This window comes from Nomascus leucogenys, chromosome 10, assembly GCF_006542625.1.
Source record: "Nomascus leucogenys isolate Asia chromosome 10, Asia_NLE_v1, whole genome shotgun sequence".
Taxonomy (NCBI): domain Eukaryota; kingdom Metazoa; phylum Chordata; class Mammalia; order Primates; family Hylobatidae; genus Nomascus; species Nomascus leucogenys.
The window spans coordinates 60,348,660-60,372,026 of record NC_044390.1 but is presented as its reverse complement, the minus strand read 5'-3'; the positions used below and the strand labels follow the sequence as shown (position 1 = coordinate 60,372,026).

The following is a 23,367-nucleotide window of genomic DNA, read 5'->3' as shown; positions in this document are numbered from 1 at the left end:
TCACTTGAGGTCAAGGAGTTTGAGACCAGCCTGGCCAACATAGTGAAACCCTGTCTCTACTAAAAATACAAAAATTAGCTGGGCGTGGTGGCACGTGTCTGTAATCCCAGCTACTCTGGAGGCTGAGGCAGGAGAATCACTTCAACCCAGGACTCGGAGGTCGCAGTGAGCCGAGATTGCACCACTGCACTCCACCCTGAGAGACAGCAAGACTCTCCATCTAAAAACAACAACAACAAAAAAGTTGGGCGTGGTGGCTCACACCTGTAATCCTAGCACTTTGGGAGGCCAAGGAGGGCAGATCATGAGGTCAGGAGTTCAAGACCAGCCTGGCCAACATGGTGAAATCCCATCTCTACTAAAAATACAAAAATTAGCTGGGTGTGGTGGCACGTGCCTGTAATCCCAGCTACTCTGGAGGCTGAGGCAGGAATATCGCTTGAAGCCAGGACTTGGAGGTTGCAGTGAGCCAAGATCGCACTACTGTACTCCAGCCTGGGTGACAGAGCAAGACTCCATCTCACAAAAAGAAACGAAAAGGAAAAAAAAGTCCAAGCACGGTGGCTCACACCTGCAATCCCAGCACTTTGGGAGGCCAAGGAGGGAGGATCATCTGAGGTCAGGAGTTCGAGATGGGCCTGGCCAACATGGTGAAACCCCATCTCTACTAAAAATACAAAAATTAGCTGGGTATGGTGGCATGCACCTGTAGTCCCAGCTACTTGAAAGGCTGAGGCAGGAGAATCATTTGAACCTGGTAGGCGGAGGTTGCAGTGACCTGAGATTGCATCACTGCACTCCAGCCTGGGCGACAGAGCAAGACTGTTTCAAAAAAAAAAAAAGTGAAAAAGTAATACATGTATGTAATCCACAATTCAAATCACATCAAAAGTGCAACTACTTTTATCAATTTGTGTATTTTTCCAGCAATTTTCCATGTGTACATATGGTTTTCATGCATGTCAGCGTCCTTCACACACAGTTCTGTACCTTGCTTGTTTTTTCCTCAGTATATCTCAAATTATTTATACTTGAGTACATGAAGAGTTTCCTCAACGTTTTTTGTTTGTTTGTTTGTTTGTTTGTTTGTTTTTGAGATGGGGTTTTGCTCTTGTTGCTCAGGCTGGAGTGCAGTGGTGCGATCTCAGCTCACTGCAACTTCCGCCTCCCGTGTTCAAGCGATTCTCCTGCCTGCCGTGTTCAAGCGATTCTCCTGCCTCAGCCTCTTGAGTAGCTGGTATTACAGGCATGCATCACCACGCCCGGCTAATTTTTTTGTACTTTTAGTAGAAACGGGGTTTCACTATGTTAGCCAAGCTGGTTTCGAACCTCTAACCTCAGGTGATCTGCCCTCCTCGGCCTCCCAAAGTGCTGGGATTACAGGCATGAGCCACCGCACCTGGCGCTTTTTGCCTATTTCTTTGAGACCTGGGGTTTTGGGTCACAAAACAGGCAAATGCCATGAGCCACCCTTCTCCTCTTTCTCCATCTTCTTGTGCTGCCTCAGGTCAGAGCACTTACCTGCTCCTGCCTTCTCACTGGGTTTCCTTATCTCTGGCCTATTTGTCTCCAGAGGGGTCAAGACACTTCAAATCCTCCTGTTTGTCTCTGTCCACTGTCAGGAGTTCCAGTTCCCAGAACCCCAATTTTGCCTACAAAATAGCGTGTCTTTTCACGGGGAGAGGATTTGTTGAGTTTTAGTGGGTTCTCAAAAAGATCCAAAGCCAGTTGGGGGGGTTCACACCTGTAATCCCAGCACTTTTGGGAGGCCGGCCTGTGAGGGTCGTTTGGGCCCAGGAGTTTGAGACCAGCCTGGACAACACAGCAAGACCCTGTCTCTATAAAAAATAAAATAGAGGCCGGGCGTGTTGGCTCACGCTTGTAATCCCAGCACTTTGGGAGGCCGAGGCGGGCGGATCATGAGGTCAGGAGATCGAGACCACGGTGAAACCCCGTCTCTACTAAAAATACAAAAAATTAGCCGGGCGTGGTGGCAGGCGCCTGTAGTCCCAGCTACAGCTACTCGGAGAGGCTGAGGCAGGAGAATGGCGGGAACCCGGGAGGCGGAGCTTGCAGTGAGCCGAGATCGCGCCACTGCACTCCAGCCTGGGTGACAGAGCGAGACTCTGTCTCAAAAAAAAAAAAAAAAAAAAAAAAAAGAAATAATTAGCTGGGCATAGTTGCACACGCCTGTGATTCCAGCTACTCGGGACGCTGAGGCGGGAGGATCGTTTGAGTCCAGGTGCTTGTTGAATTGAGCTATGAGTGCACTACTGCACTCCAGCCTGGGCAACAGAGTGAGGACCCAGTTTCTAAGAAAAGAAGATTCATTGGCTAGACGCGGTGGCTCACGCCTGTAATTCCAACACTTTGGGAGGCCAAGACGGGCCGATCACTTGAGGCCAAGCGTTCAAGACCAGCCTGAACAATAGGGTGAAACCCTGTCTGTCTACTAAAAATACAAAATTCGCTGGGCGTAGTGGCTCTCATTTGTAATCCCAGCTATTCGGGAGGCTGAGGCAGAATTGGTTGAACCGGGGAGGCGGAGGTTGCAGTGAGCCAAGATCGCGCCACTGCACTCCTGCCTGGGTGACAGAGTGAGACCCCGCCTCAAAAAAAGAAAAGAAAAAAGATTCATGCTCTGCTAAAGTTGAAGAAGTGGGGGAAAAACGTTGGAGTGTTAGCGGCGTCAAGATCGGGCGTGAGCAGAAAGGGCACAGCATTTGCAAAGGCGTGGAGGAGTGATTTTATTGCGTTCTATCCCTAGGAAGCAATGACTTGGCCTCTACCATTTGCAGAGCGCATTGGGACCCTGCTCCCAGAGCTGGTTTGCAGTCTGGGAACTGAGATGCGCTCTGGGACTTGTAGTTTTCCCCAGTGCCAGGAAACTCAAAAATCGAGACATCGGATCCTACCACGAGGTGTCGTCCTTGAGCGAGTACGGTGGGATCTATCCTGCACTTCAGAAGACTGTTGCAGACATCTAACAATCACAAGGAAGAACGGGTTTTTCTGATTGACAGATATGGTTCTCAACGATTGTCAAGAGGGCGGGATGTTAAAGCCCGCCCTCTTTTGCCTGGTTGGCTGGAGCAACGAAGTGATATTTATATGAACCAATGGGAAATTCTTAGGGAACTAGGTAGTAGCTCAATCCCCAACACCATTGGTCCACATTGTCTACTGGCACGCCTGCCTGCCAATAAGATGGTGCAACTTCGCCAATGGGCAGAGCCAACGTGCATTTTTCTGAAACACCTCCTTCCTCTCTTGACAACTTGCTTTCTGCCGCTATTGGCTCTTGAACAACAGTGACGGTTCTTTTGTCCAATAAGCCAGCAAGACGGTCCCAGGGGGAAGGTTTACGCAACCATAGGCCCGTGCCTCGTTTTTATTGGCTAGTGTATCCGAGTGGCGGTGCAGCAGGCCAATCGCGTGCCGCGCGAGTGCTTTGGGCCCAGCCCCCGGGGCCGGGGCGGGAGGTCGCTCGGGTCGGGTGTCGCCTGAGAACCGGATGAGGCGGCGACCGTGAGGCCGAGCCGGGAGCGGGCGTCTTGCCGAGGCCCGGGCGGGCGGGGAGCAACGGCTACAGACGCCGCGGGGCCAGGTCGTTGAGGGTCGGCGGCGGGCGAGGAGCGCAGGGCGCTCGGGCCGGGGGCCGCCGGCGCCATGGGCAACCGCGGGATGGAAGAGCTGATCCCGCTGGTCAACAAACTGCAGGACGCCTTCAGCTCCATCGGCCAGAGCTGCCACCTGGACCTGCCGCAGATCGCTGTAGTGGGCGGCCAGAGCGCCGGCAAGAGCTCGGTGCTGGAGAACTTCGTGGGCCGGTGAGCGGGCGCGGCAGGGATCGCGGGCGGGCGGCGGCCTAGGGCGCGGAGGGCGGACCGGGAATGGCGCGCCCTGCGCCGCCGGCGTAAGTGCGGCGCAAGTGCGGCGCTTGCGTGCCCGCGGCGGGGAACCGGACGGGGTCGGGGAGGCGGGCCCTGTGGGACGCCCTGGGCAGAGGACTCCCTGCAGGGGCTCTGGAGCGGGCCCGGGCCCCAGGGGCGGCGTCACGGGCCGGGGCGCAGTAGGACAGGAGGTGCGCTGGAACCCTGCGGTCCATCTGGTCCCAGCTTTTGTGGGTGAACTCTGCCATCTGGTTGGCCATGGGTCTGGGGTAGATCCCTCTTCTGCTCTTTCGGGCTGTCTGTTTATCAGAGGTGAAACCGGCCATCTAGATATCTATTGGGGCGACCCCTGTGGTCTGGCTGGCTTGTTCTTGTATCTGGAGCTGCCCTCGCCGTCTGGTTGGCTGTCTCTCTGTCCTGGGCAAGCCTCCCTGCCACCACCATTTGGTTGTCCATCTGTCCAGTCCCACCTGGCAGCCCCTTGCTGTCTGGCTGGCTGTCCAGGGTGACCTCTGCTGTCTGGCCGCCCATCCGTGCCCCTCACAGACTTTAACACTGAGCAGTCCCTCTGTTGGGTGACACCAGCTGGCCTCCACTGTCTGAATGGCTAGCTGACTCCTAGGGGACCCTGTTTGATTCTCTCTGGCCGACTCTTACAGCTTGGTTCCTGGCTAGCGCTGGCTCCTCTCTTCCGTGTGAATTCTTCTGTCTGTCTGGCCATCTCCTAGTCTGCCCATAACTACCCCTGAGTGTCTGGCCCAACGCCTCTGGAAAGGGGTGGCAGGAGAGTAGAGGGGAGAATAGAGCTGAAGGATGAGGTTTGAACCCTACTTCCCCTCTCAGCTGGAAGGAGGACCCTGGGGTACCTTACTTCAGGATTCCTTTCAGGGTGCTAGAACACAGGGGCCCGCCTCCCAACTACAGCCTGCAAATTGAGGGCCCTCCTTTGGAGCCTGGGAAGGGGCTTCTTGCGGGATCAGGCCTCAGTGGCTAGCGCTGGGATGTAGCCTTCTCTGGACAGCCCTGAGAAGCCGCGGTGTGCCCATCTGTCCAGTGGGCAAACTCCACTCTTTGGGCTGTTTCCAGGATTCAGGAAGCAAATGAATGAGAACAGCCCGTGCAGCCACCTCGCCCTCCCACCAATCCCTCTTGCCTTTCTCGTCTCCCAGATGGGCAGCCACTTCTCCATTCCAGGAACTACTCATTTGTGGTGGTGTGGCTGCCAAATGGTAACATCCTCCTCCTGTCATTATTGTCATTGTTATTGTTGTTATCAGTGTCAAGGGATAATGTTCTTTCTTGATTCAACATCTTGAATCCCAAGTAAGGAGTGGGGTGGAGGCTGTGTTACCATCCCCACCTTAGCTGAGCTGGGAGGCTCAGAAGGGACTGTGTTCACCCAAGGCCACCAGGCTGGCATAAGGCCTTGTGTCTGCCATCCCAGAACCTTGGGGCTTTGCTCCAAGCAGCACAAATCTCATCTTTTGCTACCTTGTCTCTGGCGCATTGCCTTCTGTCTACCGTGGTGGAAAGGTGTGGACTCGCAGCCAGCTGGGCCTGGCCTGATCCCAGGCTGGACTGTGGTGTGGGCCCCTTTGAGTGACCATCTTCCTGCCTGCCCAGGCTTCTGCTGTGGGTGGGTGGGGGGCGGTGTTTGCAAAGCTCTGTCTCTTTCACTTGCCTTGTGACCTTGCACAGGTTGTCTTGGCCTCTCTAAGTGTTGATTGACTCTCCTAAACAAGTTTTTTGTTTTTTTTTTTTTTTTGAGACGGAGTCTCGCTCTGTCGCCCAGGCTGGAGTGCAGTGGCGCGATCTCTGTTCACTGCAAGCTCCGCCTCCCGGGTTCACGCCATTCTCCTGTCTCAGCCTCCAGAGTAGCTGGGACTACAGGTGCCCGCCACCGCGCCCGGCTAATTTTTTGTATTTGTAGTAGAGACGGGGTTTCACCGTGGTCTCGATCTCCTGACCTTGTGATCCACCCGCCTCGGCCTCCCAAAGTGCTAGGATTACAGGCGTGAGCCACCGCGCCTGGCCCAAGTTTTTTTTTTTTCGAGACAGAGTCTCCCTCTGTCATCCAGTCTGGAATGCAGTGGCGTGATCTTGGCTCACTGCAACCTCTGCCTCCTGGGTTCAGGCGATTCTTCTGCCTCAGCCTCCCGAGTAGCTGGGATTACAGGCGTCCACCACCACGCCCAACTAATTTTTGTATTTTTAGTAGGGACGGGGTTTCACCATGTTGGCCAGGCTGGTCTCGAACTCCTTACCTCAAGTGATCCTCCTGCCTTGGCCTCCCAGAGTGCTGGGATTACAGGCGTGAGCCACCAAGCCTGGCCCCAGGAGTTCCAAGACCAGCCTGGGTAACATGACAAGATGCCATTCTACAAAAAATAAAAAAATTAGCCAGGTAGGGCAGTAGTCCCACACCTGTAGTCCCAGCAACTCAGGAGGCTGGCCCTGGGAGGACTGCTTGAGCCCAGGATGTCCAGACTGCAGTGAGCCGTGATCGCACCATTACCCTTCAGCCTGGGTGACAGAACCAGATCCGGTTTCAAAAAAAGAAAAGAAAAAGTGCTTACCTAACGCAGCGCCTGGCACATAGTAGGTCTACATGGATGGGGCTATTGTTGTTTATCTGGCTGGGTCCTTTGCTATCAGGGACAAAAGCTAACCAAAATGAAAGTGCTTTCACGTTACACACTTAAGCCTTATGAGGGCAGCATTGCTGTAATCCCCATTTTACAGAGCGGGAAACTGAGGCTCAGATAGCTGAGCAGAACACTCTTACTGGAGGCCGTAAAGTGAGGAGTTAGGTGCTCTGGGTTGGGAACCTGGGTCTATCTCCCGTCCTTACCTCTCCTCAGTCCCTCTACCCCTTGCCTTTCTCTGCTGTCTACCGTGGTGTCTGGCAGCTGCCAGCCAGTATGGAGCTGGCTCCTGTGGCAACCTCCTAGAATCCTGCAATGCAGGAGTTGCTCATTATATATATATTTTTACAACGAGTCTCACTCTGTTCCCCAGGCTGGAGTGCAGTGGCGCTATCTCAGCTCACTGCAACCTCCACCTCCCGGGTTCAAGCGATTCTCATACCTCAGCCTCCCGAGTAGCTGGGATTACGGGTGTGCGTTACCACACCTGGCCAATTTTTGTATTTTTAGCAGAGATGGGGTTTCACCATGTTGGCCAGGCTGGTCTTGAACTCCTGACCTCAGGTGATCCACCCACCTCAGCCACCCAAAGTGCTGGCATTATAGGTGTGAACCACCATGGCTGGCCTCGTTAAGAGTATTAATTCAGTACCTGAAAACCAAAGTTGTAAAAAGGCCTCTCTTTGGGTATGAGGGGCTCAAACAAGGCTTACTTTTGTTTTGGCGGGGGGTAAGAGATAGGGTCTCTCTTTGTTGCCGAGGTTGGAGTGGAGGGATGCAGTCCTAGCTCATTGCAGCCTCGAACTCCAGGGCTCAAGCAATCATCCTGCCTCTGCCTCTAAAAACACTAGGATTACAGGTGTGAACCATTGAGCCGAGCCTGGATTTTCTGAGGATGTGGTCCGAATGGGAACAGCCCAGTTAGTTCAGCCCTATAGCTGGAGGTCCAGATCACTGGCTCTGGGGGCCAAGGCCTGCCTGCTGGGTCTTTTGTTTTACCTGCGTAGCTTTTGTTTTTAATAAGATTTTCCAATGTTAGATTTCTAGTCAATATCCAGATTTCTTGTAGTGCTAAGACACTCAGATCTATAGAGTTTTGAGTTGTCGTGCACAGGCTGTGGGCCTAAGGCCTGGTTCCACCACGTCTGGCTGTGCGACTCTCCTACGTGGCTTTGGCGTTCTGGGCCTCAGATTCCTTTTCTGTAAGCTGAGGGTGGTAACTGGTACCCTGGGGCCTAGATGGGTGATGTGTGCCGAGTGCATGTGTCTTATACTCATGGTTGCTGTTGTTGTAATCAGTGTCACCTGGCCTTGCTGAGCCTTTGTCCCTCGTGGCACTAATGGCTTTGATTTCAGAAGCAGCAGTCACTGTCCCATCAGACTAAGAGTGGCCACTCCAGCTGCCACAGTCCCCACTACTCCCTAGCACTCACCCAGGCCTAGATCATATTTGCTTGGAGCCTCCTGGCCCTGGAACCTTTGAGTTTGAGACCCCTGTCTTGTCTGCCCTGCACCAGCAGATAGAACTTTGGCCCTAAGGAGAAAGGAGGGCATCACTCCCTCTTGACCCTTGCCATTTAGCCTCAGGGGCTGGCCAGAGGGAAGGCCTTAGGCATTCCCTCACCCTAGCCTCCCGAGTAGCTGGGACTACAGTCGCGAGCCACCACACCTGAGCCACAGAAGGGCAAGAAGAGGCCGAGGCCTCCAGCTCCCATTGCATAGTATGAGACTGGTCCTGTGAGGGAGGTTTACCTCTGCCAGCCTCAGTTTCCTCAGCTAGGAAATGGGCCTGTTGACAGATCTGATTGATCTGTTTCAACTCATAGGGCAGGTAAAGTCACCTAGTGCCAGTCATTGCATACCTGTGAGACCTTGGGCAGGGGACTCAATCCCTCCACTTTATTTTTATTTTTTGAGATAGGGTCTTACGCTGTTGCCCAGGCTAGAGTGCAGTGGCACGATCTCTGCTCACTGCAGCCTTGACCTCCTGGGCTCAAGCGATTCTCTACCTCTCAGCCTCCTAAGTAGCTGGGACTACAGGCACGTGCCACGCTTGGCTAATTTTTCTTTTTCTTTTTTTTTTTTTGAGACGGAGTCTCGCTCTGTCGCCCAGGCTGGAGTGCAGTGGCGCGATCTCGGCTCACTGCAAGCTCCGCCTCCCGGGTTCACACCATTCTCCTGCCTCAGCCTCTCTGAGTAGCTGGGACTACAGGCGCCCGCCACCACGCCCGGCTAATTTTTTGTATTTTTAGTAGAGACGGGGTTTCACCGTGGTCTCGATCTCCTGACCTCGTGATCCGCCCGCCTTGGCCTCCCAAAGTGCTGGGATTACAAGCGTGAGCCACCGCGCCCAGCCTCGCTTGGCTAATTTTTCATTTTTTGTAGATACAGGGCCTTGCTGTGTTGCCCAGGCTGGTCTCGACCTCCTGGCCTCAAATGATCCTCCTGCATCAGTCTCCCAAGGTGCTGGCATTACAGGTGTGAACCACTGCGCCCAGCCTCCTCTTCGTTAAAATACAAGTTACAATAGCACTTCTTTCCCTTTCTTTCTTTTTTTTTTTTTTGAGACGGAGTCTGGCTCTGTCACCCAGGCTGGAGTGCAGTGGTGCGATCTCGGCTCACTGCAATCTCGCCTCCTGAGTTCAAGCAATTCTACAGTCGCAAGCCACCACAGCCAGCTAATTTTTTTTTTTTTGAGTCGGAGTTTCATTCTTGTTGCCCAGGCTGGACTGCAATGGCACGATCTTGGCTCACCGCAACCTCCCCTCCCGGTTTCAAGCCATTCTCCTGCCTCAGCCTCCTGAGTAGCTAGGATTACAGGCATGCACCACCACGCCCAGCTAATTTTTGTATTTTTAGTAGAGGCGGAGTTTTCCCGTGTTGGTCAGGCTGGTCTCGAACTCCCGACCTCAGGTGATCTGCCAGCCTTGGCCTCCCAAAGTGCTGGGCTTACAGGCGTGAGCCACTGCGCCCGGCTAATTTTTCTATTTTTAATGGAGACGGGGTTTCGCCATGTTGGCCAGGCTGGTCCCAAACTCCTGACCTCAAGTGATCTTCCTGCCTTGGCCTCCCAAGGTGCTGGGATTACAGGCATAAGCCACCGTGCCCAGCCCCCTCTTCTTTAAAACAGGAGTTATAATAGCACTTCTTTCCCTTTCTTGAATAGGGATTAAGTGAGACAGTTTGGAGTGCTTGGCATAGAAGTGCTTAAAACATTAGGTGTTGTTTGTTCATTAAAAAATGTTTCCTGAGTACTTTTACTGTGTGCCTGGGGACATGGCCCTGAGCAAGTTACCAGAACTCCTGCTCTGGAGGAGCTGGCCTTTCAGCAGGAAGCAAATAAAGGAGAAACGTGGGCCACTCGGTGGCTCAGGCCCACAATCTCAGCTCTTTGGGATCCAGGCAGGAGGATCACTTGAGCCCAGAAGTTGGAGACCAGCCTGGGCAACATAGTGAGACCCCGTCTCTACAAAAAATAAAAAACATTAGCTGGGCATGGTGACACCTGTAGTCCCAGCTACTCAGGAGGCTGAGGCCAGAGGATGGCTTGAGCCTGGGATTTCAAGGCTGCAGTGAGCTCTGATAACGCTACTGCCTTCCAGCCTGGGCGGAAGAACGAGACCTCAAAAAAAAAAAAAAAGGAGAAACATGGTTGAAGGTGATAAATATGATGGAAAAAAGGATCAAGGAGCAGGATGAGGGAGAGATCACAGTTGGAGGGGGTACATTTTATTTTATTTTATTATTATTACTATTTTTTGAGACGGAGTCTCACCCTGTCTTCCAGGCTGGAGTGCAGTGGCGTAATCTCGGCTCACTGCAAGCTCTGCCTCCTGGGTTCACGCCATTCTCCTGCCTCAGCCTCCCCAGTAGCTGGGACTACAGGCGCCCGCCACCATGCCCGGCTAATTTTTTGTATTTTTAGTAGAGACGGGGTTTCACCGTGTTAGCCAGGATGGTCTCGATCTCCTGACCTCGTGATCCGCCCGCCTGGGCTTCCCAAAGTGCTGGGATTACAAGCGTGAGCCACCGCGCCCAGCCAGAGGGGGTACATTTTAAATAGGGAAATTGGTGACGTTTGAGCAGAGCCTTGAAGAAGGTGAGGAAGGAACCCTTGGAGACAGGAAGAGAATCCAGTGCAAAGGTCCTGATGTGGGAGGATGCCCGGAGGCCAGTTTAGCAGGCAGTGGAGGGAGATCAGATCTGGGAGATATCAGGGTGAGACCAGGCCTCCAGGAACATTGTGGGCAGGGAGGCTGTCTGAGCAGAGGGAAGTCAAGCTGGTGGCGCTGCTGCTGTCCCTCTGGACCTGGCCAAGCTTAGGGCTCTCTACTTTGATTTCCAGCTTTAACTCAATTTTCTCAGTGAGCAGACTCCAAAGGCATGTAGGCTCCCCGTGCCATTTTTCTTTTAATAAGAAGCAGCTGTGCCGGGGATGCTGACGTTTCCAGCTGCGTTTTTATTTGGCTTTTGGTGATGTGTCCCTCCAGGGATATGTGGATGAGCCGCGGGGGCACTGCCTGTGCCTCAGTGGGTGCCACACCAGTGCACATCGGATGCCCGTTGGCCCCTGTCCCTGACAGATGGAGGGGCATGTGATGTGTTCCTTGGGCTGGTTTGTCCCTTTAACGGATCTTATTAGTTTAGAGCCACTTGGAAATGACATCTTCTGTTTCCAGTGACTTTCCTTTTTTTTTTTTTTTTTGAGATGGAGTCTCGCTCTGTCTCCCAGGCTGGAGTGCAGTGGCGCAATCTTGGCTTGCTGCAAGCTCCGCCTCCTGGGTTCACGCCATTCTCCTGCCTCAGCCTCTCCGAGTAGCTGGGACTACAGGCGCCCGCCACCACACCTGGCTAGTTTTTTGTATTTTTAGTAGAGACGGTGTTTCACCGTGGTCTTGATCTCCTGACCTTGTAATCCACCCGCCTCGGCCTCCCAAAGTGCTGGGATTACAAGCGTGAGCCACCGTGCCCGGCCTGTGACTTTCTTTTTGGGCAAAGACAAATTGCATCTTGAAAAGGCCATACATGGCCGGGCGCAGTGACTCACACCTGTAATCCCAGCATTTTGGGAGGCCAAGGCAGGCAGATCACAAGGTTGGGAGTTTGAGACCAGCCTGGCCAACATAGTGAATCCCCCATCTCTACTAAAAATATAAAAATTAGCCAGGTGTGGTGGCGCATGCCTTTAGTCCCAGCTATTTGGGAGGCTGAAGCAGGAGAATCACTTGAATCCAGGAGGTGGAGCTTGCAGTAAGCGGAGATCACGCCATTGCACTCCGGCCTGGGGGACAGAGTGAGATTCCATCTCAAAAAAAAAGAAAAAAGGAAAAAGGAAAGGCCGTGCAAGACTTGGTCAGGGTGGTCTGCAGTGCTGGGCCTGCTGGAATTGGTACAGTCCAGAGGCATCTGAATATGGAAGGCTTGGTGCTGCCACACACCAAAAGAGTGACCTCACTTCTCTGGGCCTCGGTTTCCTCATCTGGAAAATGGGAACATGGTGGTCTATGCCTCCTGGGAATGGACTGAGAATCACATAGCAAATCGTTGTGAAACAGGCAGCATCTGTGATCTCGTTGGTTGGCTCTTGTCTCCTTTTATCTGGGATCAGGACTCTGATGACAGTTGTAGGTTTCTTTTCTCTTGCTCTGTCCCCCAGACTGGAGTACAGTGGCATAATCATGGCTCACTGCAGCCTCCAACTCCTGGGTTCAGGTGATCCTCTCACCTGAGTCTCCTGAGTAGCTGGGACTATAAGCATGAGTCACCACACCCGGGTAATTACAAAAAAAAAATTTTTTTGGCAGGGCACGGTGGCTTACACTTGTATTCACAGCACTTTGGGAGGCCGAGGTGGGCGGATTACAGGGTCAAGAGATTGAGACCATCCTGGCCAACATGGTAAAACCCTGTCTCTACTAAAAATCCAAAAATTAGCTGGGCGTGGTGACACTCACCTGTAGTCCCAGCTGCTCGGGAGGCTGAGGCAGGAGAATCACTTGAACCTGGGAGGCGGAGGTTGCAGTGAGCCGAGATTGCACCACTGCACTCCAGCCTGGTGACAGAGCGAGACTCTGTCTCAAAAAAAAAAAAAAAAAAAAAAAAAAAAAGTTTTTTTTTTTTTTTTTGTAGAGACAGGGTCCTACTTTGTTGCTCAATCTGGTGTCAAACTCCTGGGCCCAAGTGATCCTCGTGCCTTGGCCTCCCAAAGTGGCAGGATTACCAGTGTGAGCCACCGAACCCAGCCCTAGTTTCTTTTTCCTTAAAGAGAAGGAACTCATCATTACTCTGTTGATATAAATGGAGCGCCTATCAGTGCAGGCAATGTTCTAGCTCTGGGGATACAGCCAGGACCAGGACACACAGGCACGCCCTGTTCTCCAGATCCTGAAATATTGACCAGAGGTTGTTCCTGGTTCCTTTGTAAGTGGAAATCATGGCAGCAAACAAGTAATTGGCCATGAGAGTTATTTACACCCATTTTGTGTATGGTGATGAGAAATGGGAGAAAAAATGCCCAGCAGCGGATCACCAGAGGTCAGGAGTTCGAGACCAGCCTGGCCAACATGGTGAACCCTCATCTCTACTAAAAATACAAAAATTAGCCAGGCATGGTGGCAGGCACCTGTAATCCCAGCTATTTGGGAGGCTGAGGGGGAGAATCGCTTGAACCTGGGGGATGGAGGTTGCAGTGAGCCGAGATCGCGCCGCTGCACTCCAGCCTGGGCAACAGAGCGAGACTCTGTCTTAAAAAAAAAAAAAAAAAAAGAAAAAAAACCCAGTGATAGGGGATTTGGCCAGATAAGCATGTCCAGACAACCGACTATCAACTCGCAACTCAGAGGGATCTGGAAGAATCTTTAATGACCCAGAAAGCTGCACAAGACCTGTTAGGTACCAGATGAAATGGGCTGTGGGATCCTGTCTTGTTTAAAACGATTGTATTTGCTCAGTGAAAAGACCAGAAAGACGTATTCTGCCCTAACCCCACATGTGAATTGTCTCCCCATGTGATTCTTGGTTTGTTTTTGCTGGTTTGGGGATTAGGTTTATAATCAGGAAGACAGATTTCTCCAAAGCTTCGCTCTAGGCTGTCCAAGTGCTTTTTCAGAGTTACTTATTGACGGATAACGGCCCTTGATAGGTTCATAACATTGAAATCCCCTGGTAATAGCCTGGATTGTTTCTGGATGAGGGCGGAAGATGGCCTTGGGGACAGTACTAGATTTAGAGAGGAGGTTTTCTTTTCTTTCTTTTTTTTTTGAGATGGGGTCTCACTGTGTTGCCCAGGCTGAAATGCAGTGGCGTGATCACAGCTTACAGCAACCTCAACTTCCTGGACTCAAGGGATCTTCCCACTTCAGCCTCCCAAGTAGCTGGGACCACAGATGTGCGCCACCATCCCCAGCTAATTTTAAGAAATTTTTTGTAGAGGTGGGGTCTCATTATTTTTTGCCCAGGCTAGTCTCAAACCCCTGGGCTCAAGTGATTCTCCTGCCTTGGCTTCCCAAAGTGCTGGGATTATAGGCGTGAGCCACGGCACCCGGCCTAGGTTAGATTTAGAGTTTTCAGAGTTGGCTTAGGAGGTAGAGGCTGGCCTTTGAATGGAACCCTGTCTCGCTGTCGCTCTCAGCATTTATATTTGGCTCAGAGCCACATCTGCCAAACTTCTGCCCGATTTGAATGAAAATGCTGAAATTATAGGCTCCTCGGCTGCTGAAAAAAAGTGAGAACATCATGTAAACCGTAATTTACTGGGGTTGCCAACTACAAGCTGTAATTAAGCCCTTATTGTGTTAAAGCTTTGGAAAAATCCAAGCCAATAATGAGATATTTATAGGGCATTAGCTACAATCTGAATAAAGGGAAAATGTGGCCCTGCGTCTGAAGCAGGACTGCAAAGAGAGGAAAGACGCCTGCTTCCGGGTGCGTTTTGGGTTTCTGTGAATATTGGTAACTAGGTCCTTGCTGGGTGGTGGGAAATTTTCCCCTGTGGCGTCACCCGTAGCTTGAACCGGGAGCTGGATGAGTTTCAGTTTCATCTGCTGCTGGACATTTATGATGTTAAGAGCCAGTGTTTATGGAGAATCACTGTGTGCCACATGTGCAAAATCTGACCAGTGTTTTCTCTGCCCAGGGGTGGCAGCTGCTGCTCTTAGCATCCCTGCTTTATAGGTAGAGAAACTGAGGCCAGAGAGGGAGACTGGCCTGAAGTCACACAGGGAGGAGGACACAGGAGTTGGAGCTTGAACTGGATGTGGGTCCTCTAGAGCTGAACATCTGGGGGCCTCAGGGGTGGGAAGGTGTGGGCCTGACTCTTGAGAGCAGGGTTGAATGGTGGGCACCATGGCATTTGTATCTGAGGGCTGGGCCGAGATTACAGAGGGAGCGAGCAACGTGTGGCTTTGGGGATGCATCGAGGTTGTTGGCTCTGTGTCCAACCGGCATGTTGTAAGCAGCAACCACTCCACCAGTTGCTGGGCACCCAGCAGGGACTGGGATGGACAGGACAGGTGAACAGTTAAATGAGCAAGAACATTCTGGGGCAGGCACAGGGGCTCACACCTGTAATCCCAGCACTTTGAGAGGCCAAGGTGGGCAGATCACTTGAAGCCAGGAGTTCGAGACCAGCCTGGCCAGCATGACGAACCCCGTCTCTACCAAAAATACAAAAATTAGCTGAGCATGGTGGTAAGTGTCTGTCATCCCAGCTACTTAGCAGGCTAAGGTGGGAGGATCTCCTGAGCCCAGGAATTTGAGGTTGCATTGAGCTATGATTGCACCACTACACTCCAGCATGGGTGACAGCAAGACCCGGTCTCAAAAAAACAAAAAAGGCTGTATGCAGTGGCTCACGCCTGTAATCCCAACACTTTGGGAGGCTGAGGTGGGAGTTCGAGACCAGCCTGGCCAACATGAAGAAACCCCGTCTCTCCTAAAAATACAACAACTTAGCCGAGCATGGTGGCGGGCGCCTGTAATTCCAGCTACTCGGGAGGCTGAGGCAGGACAATTACTTGAACCCGGGAGGCGGAGGTTGCAGTGATCCGAGATCACGCCACTGCCCTCCAGCCTGGGCAACAAGAGCGAAACTCTATCTCAAAAAAAACAAAAACAAAAATATTCTGAAGAGTGAGAAGCGGTTTGCCCTGTACTGCATTGGGAGGGGGAATGGCTACAGGGGGCTGCTTCACATGTGGCTTGTTGGGATGGGTGTCCTGCAGTGGAATAGCCCCGCCAGGACTTGGGGGAACAGCATCAAAGGACAGGGAAATAGCAGGTGCAGAGGCCTCGCACACACCCGGCCCACTGAGTGCCCCCTGCGGACCGGAAAGGACCAGTAGGCACGTGAGAGTTAGGACACTGCCAGTGGAATGCCGACTTTTCTAAATTTGAATTACGCAAGTAGAGCGTGGAGACAGTGTTCTTGGAAAAAGGGAAACCATTACAGATGAGGAAGAGCACACTGCCCAGCCCGTCCCTTCCTCCAGCTCCACCTGGGAGCACCACTGCCACTTCAGGGTATACCTAGCCAGACCCCTCTGGTGTTTCTGTACTTAGGTACATGCTGGTACCTATAGAGAATACGTGGCACCATTACGGGTGGTTATTTATTTATTTTTTTGAAACAGGTCTCACTCTGTCACCCAGGCTGGAGTGCAGTGGCACAGTCATGGCTCACTGCAGCCTCGACATCGTGTGCTCAAGCCATCCTCCTACCTCAGCCTCCTGAGTACCTGGGACAACAACCACATGCCACCACGCCCAACTAATGTTTATGATCTTTTGTACAGATGGGGTTTCTCTATGTTGCCAAGGCTGGTCTCAAACTCCTGGGCTCATGCAGTCCTTTCACTTTGGCCCCTCAAAGTGCTGGGATTCCAGACGTGAGCCACCTCTCCCAGCCATGTGCATATATTTGTTGAACGAAAGTAGCTAAAGGCCGGAAGTGGTGACTCACGCCTGTAATCCCAGCACTATGGGAGGCCGAGGCAACATGGCTTGAGCTCAGGAGTTCAAGACCAGCCCGGGCAACATGGTGAAACCTCGTCTCTACCAAAAATACAAAAATTAGCAGGCGTGGTGGTGCATGCCTGTACTCCCAGCTACTTGGAACCCCGAGGTGTGAGGATCCCTTGAGCTAGGGTAGCAGTGGAAGTTGCAGTGAGCCCACACTGCGCCATTGCACTCCAGCGTGGGTGACAGAGCGAGATCCTGTCTCAAAAAAAAAAAAAAAAAAAAAGTAGCTAAAAACCAGAATTGAGTGAATTTCACTGCACAGTCATGGAGGGGACCAGGCAGAGGACAGCCCTGGGTCTTGGGTTTGGAGACTCACAGCCTGCCTGGGGATGCAGGGACCCTGAAGCAAGGACATCTTCCTGTGGGGGAAGTGGATATTTGCTCCGTCTATACAAAGAGTAATAACAGTAATAGGCTGAGACCCTGAGGCTGGGCAGCATGGGTGTCTGTCAGCATTGGCTTCGAGGGCTGTAAGATGGGGCTAGCAGCGTCTCCTCCAGGGCGTGAGTGAGGCCCTGTATGGCAACCCGTGGGGTGCCCCCTCTGACTTTTGCTTCCTGCCTGGCTGCTCAGTGGCCCTGGCAGGGGCGGGCGCCACTGCTCTTTCTGTTACAAGAGACCTCCTTTGGATAAATCTGAACCCGCTCCCATGGCAAACCTATGGGGCGGTAGACAAGAGGCCATCAGAGCTGTCCCAGGCCCTGGTGACACCTCCACGCCCAGGCGAAGGAGGAGCAGGCTACTTGGAGCCTGCCCTGTGACACACTTTCGCAGTGATGAGAGCCGTTCAGGGCTGCGATCCTGGCGGGCCAGTCAAGCGGGCAGGAGCAGCCCCAGCCGGGGTGACCCCGCCTGCTGGGTGATACGCCCTGGCACAACCAGGCCAGCCCTGGGGGAAGCCCCCAGGGTGGATCAGGGAGGGACACAGCTGTCCTGGCCATGAGACCTCTGTCTTTTGTACGGATACACAGGGTCCTTCTAGAGGGTCGCAGCCTCCACCCCCGGGAGACCTCCCAGCTGGCCGTGCAGGCAGGATCCTGCAGCCACCAGGACACTGCCTTTCCAGGTTGTTCTTTTCTTTTTTTCTTTTCTTTCTTTCTTTTCTTTTTTCTTTTTTTTTTTTTTTTGAGACAGGGTCTTGCAGTGTCGCCTGGGCTGGAGTGCAATGGCATGATCTCAGCTCACTGCAACCTCCACCTCCTGGGTTCAAGCAATTCTCCTGCCTCAGCCTCCTGAGTAGCTGGGATTACAGGTGTGCACCACCACGCCTGGCTAATTTTTTGTATTTTTAGTAGAGATGGGGTTTTGCCATGTTGGCCAGGCTGGTCTCGAACTCCTGGCCTCAGGTGATCCACCCGCCTCGGCCTCCCAAAGTGCTGGGATTACAGGCGTGAGCCACTGTGCCCGGTCCCCAGGTTGTTCTTTTCTACATCAACATCAGGGGACAGTGATTGAGAGAGGCCACAGTGACTGAGAGAGGCCACAAGCCACTGGCTCAGCTTGAGGAAGGTTTCCTGTGGTTTGGGTTGATGTATCTCTCTGTCTTGCAACACTGAGTTCCCTGTCGTCTGGGCGGAAGCCAGTCAGACGGAAGCCTGGCTTCTGCGGTGCCTGCCCTGGTGGCCTGGACAGGTTGCTGGGAAGCTCAGGTCAGGCTGCTTTCTAAGGTGGGGAGGCCCCACCTGGAATGTGCTCCCAGCACTGGGTGAAAATCGATGCACAGGCTTGAGTTTTTTTTTTTGAGACGGAGTTTCACTCTTGTTGCCCAGGCTGGAGTGCAATGGCGCAATCTCGGCTCACTGCAACCTCTGCCTCCTGGGTTCAAGCGATTCTCCTGCCTCAGCCTCCCGAGTAGCTGGAATTACAGGCGTGCACCATCACACCCGGCTAATTTTTTGTATTTTTAGTAGAGACTGGGTTTCACCATGGCCAGACTGGTCTTGAACTCCTGACCTCAGGTGATCCGCCTGCCTCGGCCTCCCAGAGTGCTGGGATTACAGGCATGAGCCACCACGCCCGGCCTGCACTGGCTTGATTTTTAAACTCTTTTCTGTTAAAGGAGTTATTCAACTGTTTACTCATTGTATAAAAAAAAAAAAAAAAAAAAAAAAAAAAAAAAGCCGGGCGCGGTGGCTCACGCCTGTGATCCCAGCACTTTGGGAGGCCGAGGTGGGTGGATCACAAGGTCAGGAGATCGAGACCATCCTAACATGGTGAAACCCCACCTCTACTAAAAATACAAAGAATAGCTGGGCATGGTGGCGAGCGCCTATAGTCCCAGCTGCTCCGGAGGCTGAAGCAGGAGAATGGCGTGAACCCAGGAGGCGGAGCTTGCAGTGAGCCGAGATCGCGCCACCGCACTCCAGCCTGGGTGACAGAGCGAGACTCCGTCTCAAAAAAAAGGAAAAACAATTCACCCTGTCCGGAAGTGCACAGAGTAAGGCTGAGTGTCCTTTGCATGGGAACAACCTGTAGCAGTCTGTGGCTCTTGCCAGATTTTTTTTTTTTATATATATATTTCTAGGTGTGACTACCCCCGACTCTAGTAACAAACGCTCCCGCTCCACAGTCCAAAGTCTCAACAGAATGTGACTGCCTTGCACCAGATCCCTGCTATATTTAGTGCCTCCAAGGATGTTTGGCTTTTGTTTTCTGTTTTTTTTTTTTTTTTTTTTTTTTTTGAGACAAAGTCTCGCTCTTGTCCCCCAGGCTGGAGTGCAATGGTGCGATCTCGGCTCACTGCAAGCTCCGCCTCCTGGGTTCAAGCAATTCTCCTGCCTCAGCCTCCCGAGTAGCTGGGATTACAGGTGCCCACCACCACCCCTGGCTAATTTTTGTATTTTTAGTAGAGATGGGGTTTCACCATGTTGGCCAGGCTAGTCTTGAACTCCCGACCTCAGGTGATCCACCCGCCTTGGCCTCCCAAAGTGCTGGGATTATCGGTGTGAGCCACCGCGCCTGGGCTGGTTTTTTTTTGGAGGCACGGTCCCACTCTTTCACTCAGGTTGGAGTGCAGTGGCATGATGTCGGCTTACTGCAACCTCCCTCTCTCAGGCTCAAACAAGCCTCCCAACACAGCCTCCCAACTAGCTGGGACCACAGGCGTGAACCACAATGGCCAGCTATTTTTTTGTATTTTCGGTAGAGACAGGGTTTCACCGTGTTGCCCAGGCTGGTCTTGAACTCCTGAGCTCAGGTAGTCGGCCTGCCTCAGCCTCCCAAAGTACTGGGATTATAAGCAGGAGCCACAATGCCCTGCTTAGAAATAAATTTAGATTTAGAGAAAATAAATAAGCTTTAAATTTACAGAAAGTACAAGGATAATACAGAGAGCTCCTTACATCCTTCACCAGTGTCCTCCAATTTTACATTTCTTACAACCAAGAAATTAATCTAGCTACTCAGGAGGCTGAGGCGGGAGGATTGCTTGAGTCCAGGGGTCAAAGCCCAGCTTGGGCAACATAACCCTCTTCCCTAAAAATAAATGAATGAGGCCGGACATGGTGGCTCACACCTGTCATCCCAGCACTTTGGGAGGCAGAGGCAGGTGGATCACCTGAGGTCAGGAGTTCAAGACCAGCCTGGCCAACATAGCAAAACCCCATCTCTACTAAAAATACAAAAAATTAGCCAGGTGTGGGGACGTGTGCCTGTAGTCCCAGCTATTTGGGAGGCTGAGGCAGGAGAATTGCTTAAACCTGGGAGGCGGAGGCTGCAGTGAGCCGAGATCGCACCACTGTACTTCAGCCTGGACAACAAAAGGAGACTCCATCTCAAAAATTAAAAAAAAAAAATGAATGAATGAAATTAACCTTGGTATACTACTATTAAGTGAGGCCTGGTGGGATGTGGTGGCTCACACTGTAATCCCAGCACTTTGGGAGGCCAAGGTGGGCGGATCACTTGAGGCCAGGAGTTTGAGACCAGCCTAGCCAACATATCAAAACCCCGTCTCTACAAAAAATTGTCTGAGTGTGGTGGTATACCTGTAGTCCCAGCCACTCGGGAGGCTGAAGTAGGAAAATTGCTTGAACCTGAGAGGCCGAGGTTGCAGTGAGCCGAGATCAAGCCACTGCACTCCAGCTTGGGCGACAGAGCGGGACACTGTCTCAAAAAAAGAAAAAAAAGCGAGGACCAGGTATAGTGGCTCACACCTGTAATCCCAGCACTTTGGGAGGCTAGATTGCTTGAGCCCAGGAGTTTTAGACCAGCCTGGGCAATATAGTGAGACCTCATGTGTTAAAAAAAAAAAAAAAAAAAATTAGCTTGGCCTGGTGGTGCTCACCTGGAGTCCCAGCTCCTCTGGAGGCTGAGACAGGAGGATCACTTGAGCCCTGGAGGTCGAGGCTGCAGTGAGTGATGATTGCGCCATTGCACACCAGCCCAGGCAACAGAGACAAACCCTGTCTCAAAAAAAAACAAAACTCAAAGCCAGAATATATAGATTTCTTCAATTTTTCCCATGTGAGACTAATTTAAAATTTTTTTTTTTTTTTTTCTTTATCGAGGTGGGGGTCTTTCTCTCTGGAAGTATACATACTGAGAAATTTTATTTTTCAAACAAAATCACTCCTTTTCCTGTCTTAGGACCGGACATTGCCTTTAGTTGTCAGATCTCCTTAAGCCTTTTTATGGTCTGGGAAGCAACTCAGCCCTTCCTTGTTTTTTATAACCTTGGGAAGTCATGGAATGTCCCTCAATTAGGGCATATCTGGTATTTCCTCATGGTGAGCCTGGGGTTGTGAGTTTTGGGGAAGAAGGCCATTGGTGAGGTGCCCCTCTCTTCTGTGAATCTTTTTTTTGTTTGTTTGTTTTGTTTTTTGAGATGGAGTCTTACTCTGTTGCCCAGGCTGGAGTGCAGTGGCGCGATCTCGGCTCACTGCAAGCTCTGCCTCCTGGGTTCACGCCATTCTCCTGCCTCAGCCTCCCGAGTAGCTGGGATTACAGGCCACCACCGTGCCGAGCTAATTTTTGTATTTTTAGTAGAGACGGGGTTTCACCATGTTAGCCAGGATGGTCTCGATCTCCTGACCTCATAATCTGCCCGCCTTGGCCTCCCAAAGTGCTGGGATTACAGGCATGAGCCACCACGCCCGGCCTTCTTCTATGAATCTTATCGGGAGTATATGATACCAACCAGACTGATAAATTATTGACAGTGATAACTGGTGATGCTGACCTTGATCTCTTGGCTGAGGTAGGCTTGCTAGGTTTCCCCACTGGACAGTTACTAGTTTGCTTCTTTTCATACTCTGTCCTTTGGGATCATGGAAAATTTTATTTTATTTTATTTTTTTGGAGATAGAGTCTCCCTCTGTCATCTAGGCTGGAGTGCAGTGGTGTGATCTTGGCTCACTGTGACCTCCGCCTCCCAGGTTCAAGCGATTCTGCTGCCTCAGCCTCCTGAGCAGCTGAGACTACAGGCGCCCACCACCACGCCCGGCTAATTTTTTTTTTTTCAAGAGATGGGGTCTCGCTGTGTTGTTCAGGCTAGTCTCAAACTCCTAGGCTCATGTAATAATCCTCTTGCCTCTGGCTCCCAGAGTGCTGGGATTACAGGCATGAACCACTGTGCCCGGCCTTTTCTATTGAAAAGACCATCCTTTCTCCCTAAAGTTGCTTTTGTCTGGAATTAGTTTGCCATATTTGTGTGGGTCCATCCTGAACTGTCTGTTCTGTGACATTGACGTATGGCTCTGTCCTTTCGCTAAAACCACATTTCTTTCTTCTCTTTTTAAATAGAGATGGGGGCTGGGCACAGTGGCTCACGCCTGTAATCCTAACGCTTTGGGAGGTGGAGGCAGGTGGATCACTTGAGGTCAGGAGTTTGAAACCAGCCTGGCCAACATGGTGAAACTCTGTCTCTACTAAAAATACAAAAAAATTAGCCGGGCGTGGTGGCAGGTGCCTATAATCCCAGCTACTTGGGAGGCTAAGGCAGGAGAATCACTTGAACCCGGGAGGTGGAGGTTGCAGTGAGCCAAGATCGTGCCATTTCAGTCCAGCCTGGGCGACAGAGTGAGACTCTGTCTCAAAAAACAAAACAAAAAAAAAAAAAAAGAAAAAAAAATAGAGATGGGGTCTCACAATGTTGCCTAGGCTGGTTTCAAACTCCTGGGCTGGTGATGCTCCTGCCTCAGCCTTCCACAGTGCTGGCATTACGGGCATGAGCCACCACACCCACTCATTTCTTTATTGCTGTAGCTTTATAGTAAGACTTGAAATCAGGCCATGTGAGTCCTCTTTGTTCTTGTTTCTCAAAATTGTTTTGTCTAGTCTAGTTCCTTTGCCTCCACATATATATTTTAGAGTCAGCTTGTTGATTTCATAGAAAAGATCATTGTGTATTAGTACGTGGAAAGCCGCAGTATTAGTTTTTTTTTTTTTTTTTTTTTTTAAGACAAAGTCTCTGGCACCCAGGCTGGTGTCCAAGTGGTGCTGGGATTACAGGCATGAACCACTGTGCCCAGCTGGTACTAGTTTTTATAACTGTATTATTCCATCCACTGTCACTACTCCCCCAGGGCCAGTATAGTTTCTGCCTCCTCAGTCTTGCATCTTTAACCCTGTCCTCACCCCGAGGCTGTTCTCCCTTCAGTGGACAGAGGGAGCCTGTTAAGAATATCCTTCCTAGTTGGGTGCCGTGGCTTATGCTGTAATCCCAGCACCTTGGGAGGCCGAGGTGGAAGGATCTCTTGAGCCCAGGAGTACGAGACCAGCCTGGGCAACATAGCGAGATCCCCGTCTCTACAAAACATTTAAAAATTAGCCAGGCATGGCGGTGCATACTTACAGTCTCAGCTACTCAGGAG

General features: G+C 51.7%; 1 protein-coding gene across 1 annotated transcript in view; it reads left to right on the top strand.

The window, feature by feature from the left end:
- The first annotated feature begins 3,450 nt into the window (after positions 1 to 3,450).
- Positions 3,451 to 23,367, top strand: part of DNM2 (dynamin 2) — a 116,063-nt gene continuing 96,146 nt past the window's right edge. The window contains 1 exon segment of the mRNA XM_030820851.1: positions 3,451 to 3,830. Within this exon segment, the coding sequence (XP_030676711.1) occupies positions 3,670 to 3,830 (161 nt within the window). The 5' untranslated portion in view covers positions 3,451 to 3,669.